General features: G+C 38.9%; 1 protein-coding gene across 6 annotated transcripts in view; it reads left to right on the top strand.

Moving 5' to 3' along the window:
- Positions 1-10934, top strand: part of ADAMTSL3 (ADAMTS like 3) — a 190637-nt gene that overhangs the window by 112701 nt on the left and 67002 nt on the right. For 5 of the 6 annotated variants that reach the window (XM_026856436.1, XM_026856434.1, XM_026856437.1 and 2 more), the window contains exon 8: positions 8440-8514. In XM_026856436.1, coding sequence (XP_026712237.1) covers positions 8440-8514 — 75 coding nt within the window. The remainder of the gene's footprint in view (positions 1-8439; positions 8515-10934) is intronic. The other variant, XM_026856439.1, reaches the window with a different exon arrangement.

Raw genomic sequence — 10934 nt, 5'->3', positions numbered from 1 at the left:
TGAAAAGGAATACTGCAATTTCTTTTTTTTTTTTTTTTTTTTTGTTATGTTTGGCCCAAATGTTGCCATTCTTTCTCAAAATAATTAGAATCTTAGTGTAACTATGTAAGTCCCAGTAGTATTGAAAATCTGAGAGAGAAGGCATCAGAATTAGACCCTTTGCTGGAGTGTTAAGAGTCTGGCTGTTTTGATATCCAAGCAGATTTGTCACATAGAGGCTCGCCTCTGATGTGTGCTTTCCAGCCTCACAGATGATGCTCCCTGTAATCTCCTAGTCCCATGTGTTTATCACGGGAGGTGGTTGCCTCACATCTATTTTTTCTGTTTCTGAACTCACAATGTACATTTATCACGTGGAGATGGAGCCTTTGGGGTTTGTTACTTTCCTGCAGAGCCACACAATGCAAAGGTGATGGTCTGTTGCTCTTAAAGTCAGGACTCAAAGTTCAAATACAAGCAGGTGCTTTTTTTAGATGGATGAAGCACCTGCCTTTGACAACTGCAGGTATTTAGTACTGTTGTAGTTCAGCCTGCAAAGATTTCACTTGAAAGAGCTGTTATATGTTGAATCATGCTTAATTCTTATTGCAGTACGTGTAAATATTTCCATGGGGTTTTTTAATGCAAATCCTTGCAGTATGCTTCAATGTGGATGTAACTTGAAGTCAATGTATGTTATCTTAATGCTTGTTGCCCTGCAGTGTGATTGCTTGTATCGATCTGCAAGGTTTCATGTTAGCTTATCTTCCACTGTGCAGGTGCATAATGCCTGTAATTTGATACACATGGAAAACAAAGGTAGTCTATATCAAAAAGTGAATATTTTTGAAGCAGCATCTCTTAAAGTCATTTTGCACAAGTCAAAGAGCCTTTTTTTATATACTGGATGGTCTATCAGCCTTTGCCTTGCCTTTGCTAGAGGGTGTTTTTTTTTGTGGATGGGAGAGTATAGTTCAGTAATTTTTCATCCTGAAACAAGGAGCAAATGTCTCAAATGTTTACAATAAGCTGAGAAAGACTTCTCATGGAGGGCCACTTTTTATTCACTTTGTTATATCAAATACTCAAGGCATCTGGTCAGCACTGAGCAAGCACTTGTGATGCAGTAGAGATTTGATAATATTTTTGTAGTATTACAAAGTTTTATTTATTTTGTGTGTCTATATAGGGATATATATACACAAAATATTTCTTCCCTTTCTGATGTGGAGGTAATCTGGAACAGAAAGGAATTGCATTGTCCATTCCAGTTTTACAGTAGCAGAGATTCTCCTGGAGAAGGACATTTTCTGGGGACACCCTAGCTGGGTCTAAGGCAACCCAAACTGAACTTGGATTGGCAAATTTGGTTGGATATCTGAAATAAAAAGATTCACATTTAATTGCTGCTTAGTGTGTAAGTACAGCGAAGACAAAGTTGTAAAAGGGATCTGGTTTTGAAACCGTCATTTTACAACCAAAAATATTATTGCGGTATTCTGGCACAGGTATGAGCTGGCTACAGCTGCCATCACTTGGTGGAAGGTCTGCCGTTGCCTTGACTGTGTTGTGAAGAACACCCATGGTTCATTGTTTTCTGTGTCATAACTCAGTGACTCTTGAAGTGTTCTTTAAAATTTGGGATGAAGAAAGACTGTTCTCGGGAAATATGTCAGTTATATCCAGTTTTGGTTTTATCTTTCACTGCAGTAGGATAGATTATGTGAATGAATTACCATTCACATAAGCAAAACAGTACACATGCTACTAAAATCAGAATTTTTTTATGATTTTCATGGTATTGTGATAGTGCCATAATAATTTTTGGGTCCAGTTGTTCAACACTCTGGAAGCGGTTCTGTATAATCATCCTCTGTGTGAATGAAATGTGGAAATGAAGCTGTGCTTTCTCTGTGCTAATGTATCAGTGAAGGGAGACACAACATCTTCCAAATAGTCATTTGGAAGCTTTCAGAACTAGTGTTGAGAAGTAAAATATTGACACGTGACAGACATTTATTTAAGAGGGAGCTTGTAAGGTTGTGAGCAGGATGTAAATTTTATTGTGCAATGAGGTAAATTAAAGAATTGGAAGGAAAGCAAGAGCCAAAGGTTTTATGAAGAAGAAAAAAAAAAAAAAAAGGAGACATCAGGGAAAATAAAAGTGCCTGGTTATCTTGGTACATATTTTTAAAAAATAAATTTAGGCATTGATAGCAAATTATTTCTCTTAAAGGACTCACTTGGTTTTATTGTATTTTTATATGTTTTTACATAAAACAAATACCTTTGATTGGATTGCTAAACAGCACTGCAGGAAAGCTTACTGTTTTGCAAATATGAAACAATCTGTCATTTCAAAAGTTCTTTATTTTTTCCACTAACACTTAATTGCCTTTGAAAGACAAAGTTAGACTTCTGCCAGCAAGCCAGATTCTAACATTCTGGTAAAATGATTAAAGGTTTGACTAATGATATTCAAACAAAAAGTGTAATAGGTTGTAAAATGTACCATCCCATTGGGAAATGAGATATCATGGGCCTGATGTTTCTACTACTATATGCATGGAACTCCCATTAACTGCACTGCACTTCGTGCACATGGAAAAATTTGTAGGATTGGGCCTCGACGTCTGATTTCTTGCACCATTATTGGCAAGAATTGGTAGGAAAGTGTTCTGGTTCTGATACCAAGGAAGAAGAAAAGATATGCTGGTTGTGAAATCAGCGGGGAGTGAAGTTGAAGGCACAGACTTGTCCTAATCTGGTCTTGATTCTCAAACTGGTTTGATTCTTGAAAGCTTTACCTTTCTTAACTTTTTGCTAAAAGCTTCATACAAAAGGCTTCAATGTGACAGCTTTGTAACTGAGTTCTTGCCACGTGTTTTATTTCCTATGGCATTTGTGTAATTTACCACTGGTTGCTTATTGTGACATGTTTATAGGTGATCATCCCCAAGCACACTTAACCAAAACCTAATTTCACTTTGGTCATTTATCTAAACAGAGGCCTTCTGCAAGGCTGACTGTTCAGTATCATAGTCTGGCTCAGTTTTGTGACAACTTGCTACCTCGCATCTTTTTCCTGTCTTTGAAATCATTATACATGAAGCTCATAGCCCCCATTGTGACAGTTGCCTGATACTTCACTTTATAGAAATTATTTTTTGACAAAATTCAACAGTTGGGTCAGAAACTTTTCATGCCAGGTGCTGAATGTTTTGGAGAAAATTCAGCCAAAACAACTCAGTGTATTCCAAGAACACAGCAGAGAAAAATATGTTGTTTCCCACTGTCAAAACATTCCTGAAACCTTTTCTTTAATATGTCTTAACATCCCCGTTGTTGGACTTGATCATGGATCAGGGATTTGAAATCTGGCAGGCAGTGGTCTTCTGGTCATGGACAAGTCTTTTGCAATATCTGTGAACATCAACACATATTTTACTAGAGCCCTTAAAAAAAAACCCCAACTTTTCCTTCACGCTCTGTAGGGGCTTCTTGGATGTTAACAGCTGACAATTCTGAAAAGTTGTCCTTTTAAGTGTTCTCTAGCTTGTTACATGTTCTAACTGCAAACATGCAAAATACATATGCAGTCTCCTTGGAATAAATTAATATGTTACTCTTGCAGAGCTAAGCTATTAAAAAGTGTTCTTTGAGGTTGCTCTTGCTTTCTACTTTGCTGCAGTATAGAATGGGTACCATGGAGTGAACTCTGTGATGCCTCGTGCCTCCCATTCAGGCATTAGAGAGGAGATTTTGTGGAGACCTGACTCTCACAAGCTTCGGGCTTATGACTAGGAATGATGAGATCACATGAGGAGAGGGAAAAGATGAGACTAGCTGAACAGAAAAATTTGACGTTAGTTCATAGAGTGAAGGAAAGACAGAGATGAGAAAGTGGGAGGAGGACCTGGGACTGGCTGTACTAGATACATTGGGTCAGTGGATGGAGATGGAGTCAGAAACACTGGGAGAGGAAGCGGGGAGGAGAGGGAATTGTAACTGGTTTGGCAGGAAAACTGTGTGTGGAGGAAGTGAATGCCAATGCATTTCAGTTTGGATAAGGAGTATATTTTTTTTAAGCAAGTTTCATCATGGTCCTAACACACTGCTCATCTGTTCACATCATAGAGTGGGCTTGGAGAGCATAAACTGGATTTTTTTTGATGGAGCTAAACCAGAAGATGTTCCCCAGAAAAGCACCTAATGTTCTGCAGCAGCTGCTGGATAGGCAGTCCATGGATCAGACTAGAGTTAGTCCGAAGTGAGGCTCCTGCAATGTGTATAGTGTGGATGCTGGGTCTTCAGCACCATTTCAGTTTACAGATCTGTTTAGTTTGGTTGATTTACTTGAGGCTGTTATAGGTAGTATAAAGCCGCCTCCTTTACTTTCCTGATCTCTGTTGTCTTGGAGAAAGTCCTGTGCAAGAACACTGGCTGTTTCATTATTTATTTTGCACTGTGTTTACTTGAGAACCATTTTCATGATGGACTGCTTACTGTGTGTCTCTCTACATTTTCTCCAGTGCATACAAATTTTAGAAGAGGTGTCCAGAAGCAGAAAGTATGTAACTAAAATGAATTGAGGCCACGGTGTTTGTCTCAAAAGCAAGTTACTGCACCTTAGAAATACTTACTCAACAATGCAAAGAAGTGGCACTCTCAGATGAAGAGGCAGCCTTGACTCATGAGAGCAGCAGACAGAGGGATGGAGGTACAGAGGAGTTGGGAGAGCGCGAGACTGGAGAGGGAAGGACTTGACGACAGAAAGGATGTGCCCATACAGATTTTGCAGTGTGACTTTTTGGATCAGGATATATAACGGCTGCTTTCAGTAGCACATACCTATCTAGTTCAGGTGTCTCTTAAAGAATATGTATTTGGCTTTGCACAGATTTTTGTCATTAGGCAGGTCAGCACACACCCCAGCACCAATGTCTTCTGAAATTATGTCTAGTGTTAGAGTGGATGAGGGAAGCCACTCCAATAAGACTCCAAACATTTGGAGCTTTTTGGTTCCCTTGTGCTGGTAGTTGTTCCTGGAGTATTGTTGTTTGTATTTTGAGAGCATATAGGCCTTTGATCAGAACTGGAGGACTAGCAGATAAGTGCTGAGCAAATACATGGAAAGAAACAGTTTTTATAGGCCTGAAATAAATCCTCTGCCCTGCTGTAGGAGGAGAGAGGGAAAAATCCCAACTGGCCCATATGTGAAACAGTAAATGGGTCCACCACGGCCCACATGGAAAAATAAATAAAACCTGCTGAATTGGATTGAGCTCAGGAATGTGGATCCTTTATTTTGATCCTGGGGATTAGCTCCCAGTCTTACCATAGCAGGGAGTCTGATCTTGTTCTCACTGAAATCCAAAATCTAAATCCACATTAACACCATAGAAACAGGATCAAACCTTGCCATCTAAAGTAAAAGCAATCTGGGAGCTTAATCAGCAAGTGCTGTGTGTAGTGTGAGTGAACATTTGCTGGGAGAGTCCCCGGGTAAGAGCAGAAAGCCCATTTCAAGCAGGTGCTGGGGAAAGATGACCCACATGCCCTTGGGAATCCCTGCAGTGGAAGCAGTGTTAGAATAGAGAGACAGTATCTCACCTGTTTCTTGGTTTTTAAGATGACCTTTATGACTCTAAATCAGATTTTATAGCCTAGTATTTCTGCATGTTCCAGATGATTTGGGGTTTATTTGTTTACAGCTTTAGACAAAGGTCAGCAATTAACTTTCAAAGATACGTAAATAGTATAAGCAGGGAAATAAGATAATTGGAAATTCTGAGTACAGATTTCAGCGTAGCAATTTCCCCTTATGTTTTTATAAAAGTTCACTGCTTTTAACAGTGTGGATCCTGTTGATTTCATGGGAAATGTATGGCATGACCATTTTTAAATGGGTTTACAGGGCCTTCTGTTCTTCCACGACTATGAATTATATGCTTCAGCTGAGAAGCAGAGGCCTTTGAAACATATAGTTTTGGAGCCAGACCTGGACAATTGTAACTACTGTTTCATAGGAAGTGAAAGCTGTCCTCAGGATAAGGTGAAGTTCCTTAGGTCAGTTCTGTCCCGTTTTCTTCCAATTCCCCATCTGGGTTCAGAATTGCAAAAATCTCACTTTTATTTTTTTCCCATAATTTACTTCATCTCACGGAAAGATCACCGTAGGCCATAATTATCTCAGTCAGGTCACAAGCATCTCCTGCTGTCAGACTTCTTGACAGGCCTGTGGGGCTGCAGAGGTTGAACACTGCTGTGGTTGTGAACTTAGTCATCTCCTCTAATGCAAATAAAATACTTTCTGGTAATATTGTCTCCGCTGCAGAGAAACACCAAATTTAGCACCCCCAGGAGACTTTTGGACCATATCAGAGAGTGTTTCGGTGCGGGTGGAATGTCTGTAGTATTGCTAAAGGAATGTGAAGCATCCTGAAAAGGGATCAACGGGGCCTGCAGAGGCCAGTGGAGCTTGCTGTAAGGAGGTGGAGGAAGGCCAGTGCAGCTTGCTGTAAGGAGGTGGAGGAAGCACAGCAGAACGACCCTGGTTGCTCTCAAGAGGAGCAGTCCCACGCATCTCTGCACATCTGCAAATCTGGGCCTTGTCCATTCGGCGCAGAGCGCCCTTGGTTCCGCTTCAAAACAGCAGTTGCGTGTATTCGGAACTGGTCATCATCAGACTCTTATTTGAGGTTTTGTGCTGTAACTGCTGGTTGGTTGTCAAGGAGGGATACAATTCCTGACCAAGTAGGGACAGATGGGCCCCTCAAACCTGCTTTCTCTCAAATGCTGTAGAGCACATATGAATTCAGTAGTTATTTCCTTACTTTAAAGATATACACATCCACTACCTTCTGGCTATCTTTAGCAATTCGCCTGATGAAAAACCAAGATGCAAAAAGATATTAAGTGGTTCAGTAGTTAATGTTTTTTCCAGGGCTCTTTAACCGTATTATTGTTCTTACTGTAGTATTTTGCACTCTGGTGGAATACCCAAGTATGAAATTAATAAAGATCATATTTTATTACATCCAAAATAAATTGTTATATTTAAATGACCTTCCTTGAAATTGGTGATATAAAAACTGTAACGTAAGAAGGTGTTTATTTCAGAAAAAATAATTGCAGTATTTGCTTGAAGTATACTGAACATTTGGCAGGATTTCATACTTATGCTAAGGAGATGTAAACCAGAAGCTGATAATTTAGCATCTACTATAAAAAGGTCCAGTGTAAAGTGGAAAGAAACATTCTTCAACTATTTTTTAGTTAAAACTGAACTCAAGTATTCCTCCTCTGAATATTGTATGAGTAATTCTGGAGCCAATGTATCACTGACCTTGAACTCACATTACTTTTTGAATTTGCAAGAATGAACTTCCTCTACCCTAGCCCCTAGATATATGTTAATGCTGTCACTGAACAGAGCTCGCTCTGTGGGGTGTACCTGCAGCGGGCCCACGTTTGCAGGTCCTGCCTCGAAGAAGATTTGCAGTTGGGACTGTGATGGCAATGGGAGACAGCATATTGGTGCTTTGTTGCTTGGACACTTCTCTCATGGTTTTGTGGATATCCCTGTTGTGCAACGTGCATACCCTTCTCTGAGAGCTCCGCTCTTGTTGGCAAGACAGACTCTGGTCTGTTGATTTGACTGTTAACTCAGTTTGCTTGGGCAAATCACAGATTTCCTATATTTGAAATGGAAAGTAATAACTTTCTGCCTTTGTAAAATGCACTGAAGTAAGTGTGTTGTACATTTATATACGAAGAGGCCATTCGGGCAGCCAAAAGCTGGTTTGTATTGACATGTCCTATTCAGGGCTGGTTTGGTTTATAGTTAATTTTAAATTGAGGCTCTTACTGGAAGGAATGATCTTATATGTTAAGTTAGATGCAGACACTCTGTTATAACATATACATTATAGCTAATATATATTTGCTCTTAACTGGTCTGTAATTGGTTAAGGGTTAGTGTTAAGTAGATGATTTATTTCCTGTAAGTCCTGCCACTTATTAAAGTTGTGACCTGCAGCAGGAAATGAGGTGTGGGCAAAATGAGACTGAACAGCTGCAGGTTTTTGTAAGGGGGAAGTACTACTTAGCAGATTTCTTATGTCAATTCAGCGATTAGGAAATAAAACTAGGACAACAGAGTGTAAATATGTTCCTGATACACTACTGACATTTCGGTTGTTTTTGTTAATAGCAAATAATTTTCCAATAGCAAGAAAGATTTACAAGTCTATTTGTAGGCCTTAATAGTTGCACAGCATAGCAGACAGACTCAGTATACTGTACTTAATAAAATAACATATGATTATTTTTAATAGAAAAATTGTGAAGCCTGTTAAATATTTTCTTAGACACATATGACAGTTTTCAGTCTAGTTATGTGATGTACAAATTCCCTGATGCAAGATAACTTCTAAAACAGTTCTTTAATTTTCCTAGGAGAAGAAACCGTGATTGCTGTACCACATGGGAGTCGCAGTGTAAGAATTACCCTAAAAGGACCAGCACACCTTGGTATGACTGAGCTGTTTTATGTATTTATTCATAGGCAGAAGATAAAAACAGAACCTTGTATATGAACTCATCCAAACTTTGGGAATATGGGTAAGATCATGACCTTGATTCTCTCTTCCCACCTTTAATATCCAGCTTGGAGATAGTCCTACAGAACACTGGAAGTCCACTTAGTAAAAAGAAATAGTATACATACTGTTGATTTCTAAATTTAAAACAAGTAATTCTTATATAAAATGTCTAACATACTCTTAATCTACCTGCAAACAGTTAGGTTAAATTATCTTCAAAGGCTTACGTGTAGGATCAGTAAGCACTTTTATAACCCAGCACCAGATTTCTGTGGAAGAGCCTGAGATAGTATAAATAGTCCAGTTGAAGTCACATTTGGTCAGTGTTCAAGGAGAAGTTACCTGGGTAAAAGCAAGGTAAGGTCAACAAAATACAGAAAATAAACTACACAAGTGCTCTTTCCTTCTAATACTTTTGGACATTAGATACCATCTATGAGAAACAGTTTGCTGTTCTGTTAGATGTTTGTTTCCTAATACTTTCTGTAAGGCTGATGGTAGCATCTGTGGTAATTTCTTTACCCGCAGGCCTACTTTGCATAAAGAAATAATTGTTCCAATGCTAAGTGGGACTGCCATACCAAGCAATTAAATAAACCATTCATTTAACATTTTGAGCAATTTTTTATTAGTAAAAGTGACTTAGTCTGAATCATAGAAATAAAAAAGACTTCTACTTCTCTGAGATATGTAAATAGAAGACAGAAATGCATTTTATTTGAAAATTGCTCATATGTTTGCTTGCTTTGAAGAATATATTATTTTCTTTCAAGGAAAAAAAATCAGTAAGACTTCCACTTTAGAGCAGCTCCAGAGTGACAATAACTTCCAGATATAACGCTGATAAAAACAATGTTCAAATAGCTTGAAATAAGTAATATTTATTTAAAACTGTTGCAAGGGATGTATGAAGGAGTCATCATGACCAGTTCAGGTCAGGACTCTTGGTCTTTCTTAAGTAGTTCTGCAGAAGGAAGCTGTTGTTTCAGCTTTGTATGAGGAAAAAGGTACTAGATTCAGTGGCTCCTAGGGGATTTCTGGAAAGTTCCTGAGGAATGCAGCAGCAACTTGGTAACTAAGTACAGAGTGCTCCTGGCTTCCTACCCAGGTGGTTCCGTAAAGAAGCTGTGGCTTGGCATTACCTTTGATAGCTAGTTCTCTAGCTGGACGAGAATTGTGAAATGTTCCTTTAACCACTTCCCCCAGCACATCTGTTTGCAAATCTGTGAGGATTTAGACATTTTTTACCTAAAATTAAAATGACAGAGGTGAAAAACAAGTGAGAGCTGTTGTGGGGGAGGGAGGTGGAAATGGTTTCTGGCTTCTTAGCCAGATCTTCGAGAACTGATGTTCTAGGAGACGTGCTTTGGGATGATTTGCTTGTCTGCCTTACTCTATGTAATGTTTGCGGGTTTTTTGTCACTTAACAGAAAAGATCAAGTGATCTTTGGTCTGCAACTTACTTCATTGGCTTCTGTGTGGGTGTGCTGGTATAATTAAAGGCAGAATTTAAAAAATAATCACCTATAAATACAGGCTCCATTTGTCTGAGTCATTCTTCCTGGCTTGTAAGGAGTTGGATTTAACTGGTGGAGCAGGGTCTACTTACTGTAGAAATTTATACTGCCTCCTGTTGCCATTATACATTTACTCTTCAAGTAAAGTCAGCAACCATAGTGAACGCTCAGAGAGTACTATGGAGTGTCTGGCTCTCTTCCCTTTATCTTGTGCTCTTTTGTGCTTCATCCTGGGCTTTATGATCTGCTCTTGTTCCAGGGAAACACAGCTGCTAGATTAATCAAAAATGGAAATGTGGTTGGAGATGTGGTGCCTAACAGATTTGAAACAGATAAATGCTCTGAACGTTGTTTTATAATCAGCAGCTTAGTGTTTTAGGAAACGCATCATCTCTTTGTAGCTGGTAATAATAAGCATTTTGTTTGCATGTATGGACACTTTAAGACAGGCGACAAATTCATCAGAGCACAAAGGTGTTACTTTAGATTTTTTACAAATAGGTCCCGCTTGTACTTCTGCTTGGGTTTTATGAATGATTTGGTGGAAAATAACTAAATAATTAGTATCAAAATGGTTATGAATAAAATGTTTCATTGTGTTGGTTTTGGTTTTGATTTGGACTATATTATGGCTTTTCTAGCAGTTGTTTTAAGGGCATTAGAATCAAAAGAAAGACTGAAAGTTCCCTGAAATTAATCCTCCAGCAGAAGAAACAGGAAAACCAGAAGCTAATATTTTTACAAGTGGTTAATGCTAGATAACTGAGTTCATGAACTTAGGGAGGTTAAACTTCACTAAAAAGAACTGAAACTCTTTCCCCCCCCCCCCCCC

The sequence above is a fragment of the Athene cunicularia genome (assembly GCF_003259725.1).
Source record: "Athene cunicularia isolate RWA chromosome 10 unlocalized genomic scaffold, athCun1 chr10_part1, whole genome shotgun sequence".
NCBI classification, from domain to species: Eukaryota; Metazoa; Chordata; class Aves; order Strigiformes; family Strigidae; genus Athene; species Athene cunicularia.
Note: the sequence above shows the minus strand (reverse complement) of the source record. Positions and strands in the feature narration are given on the sequence as shown.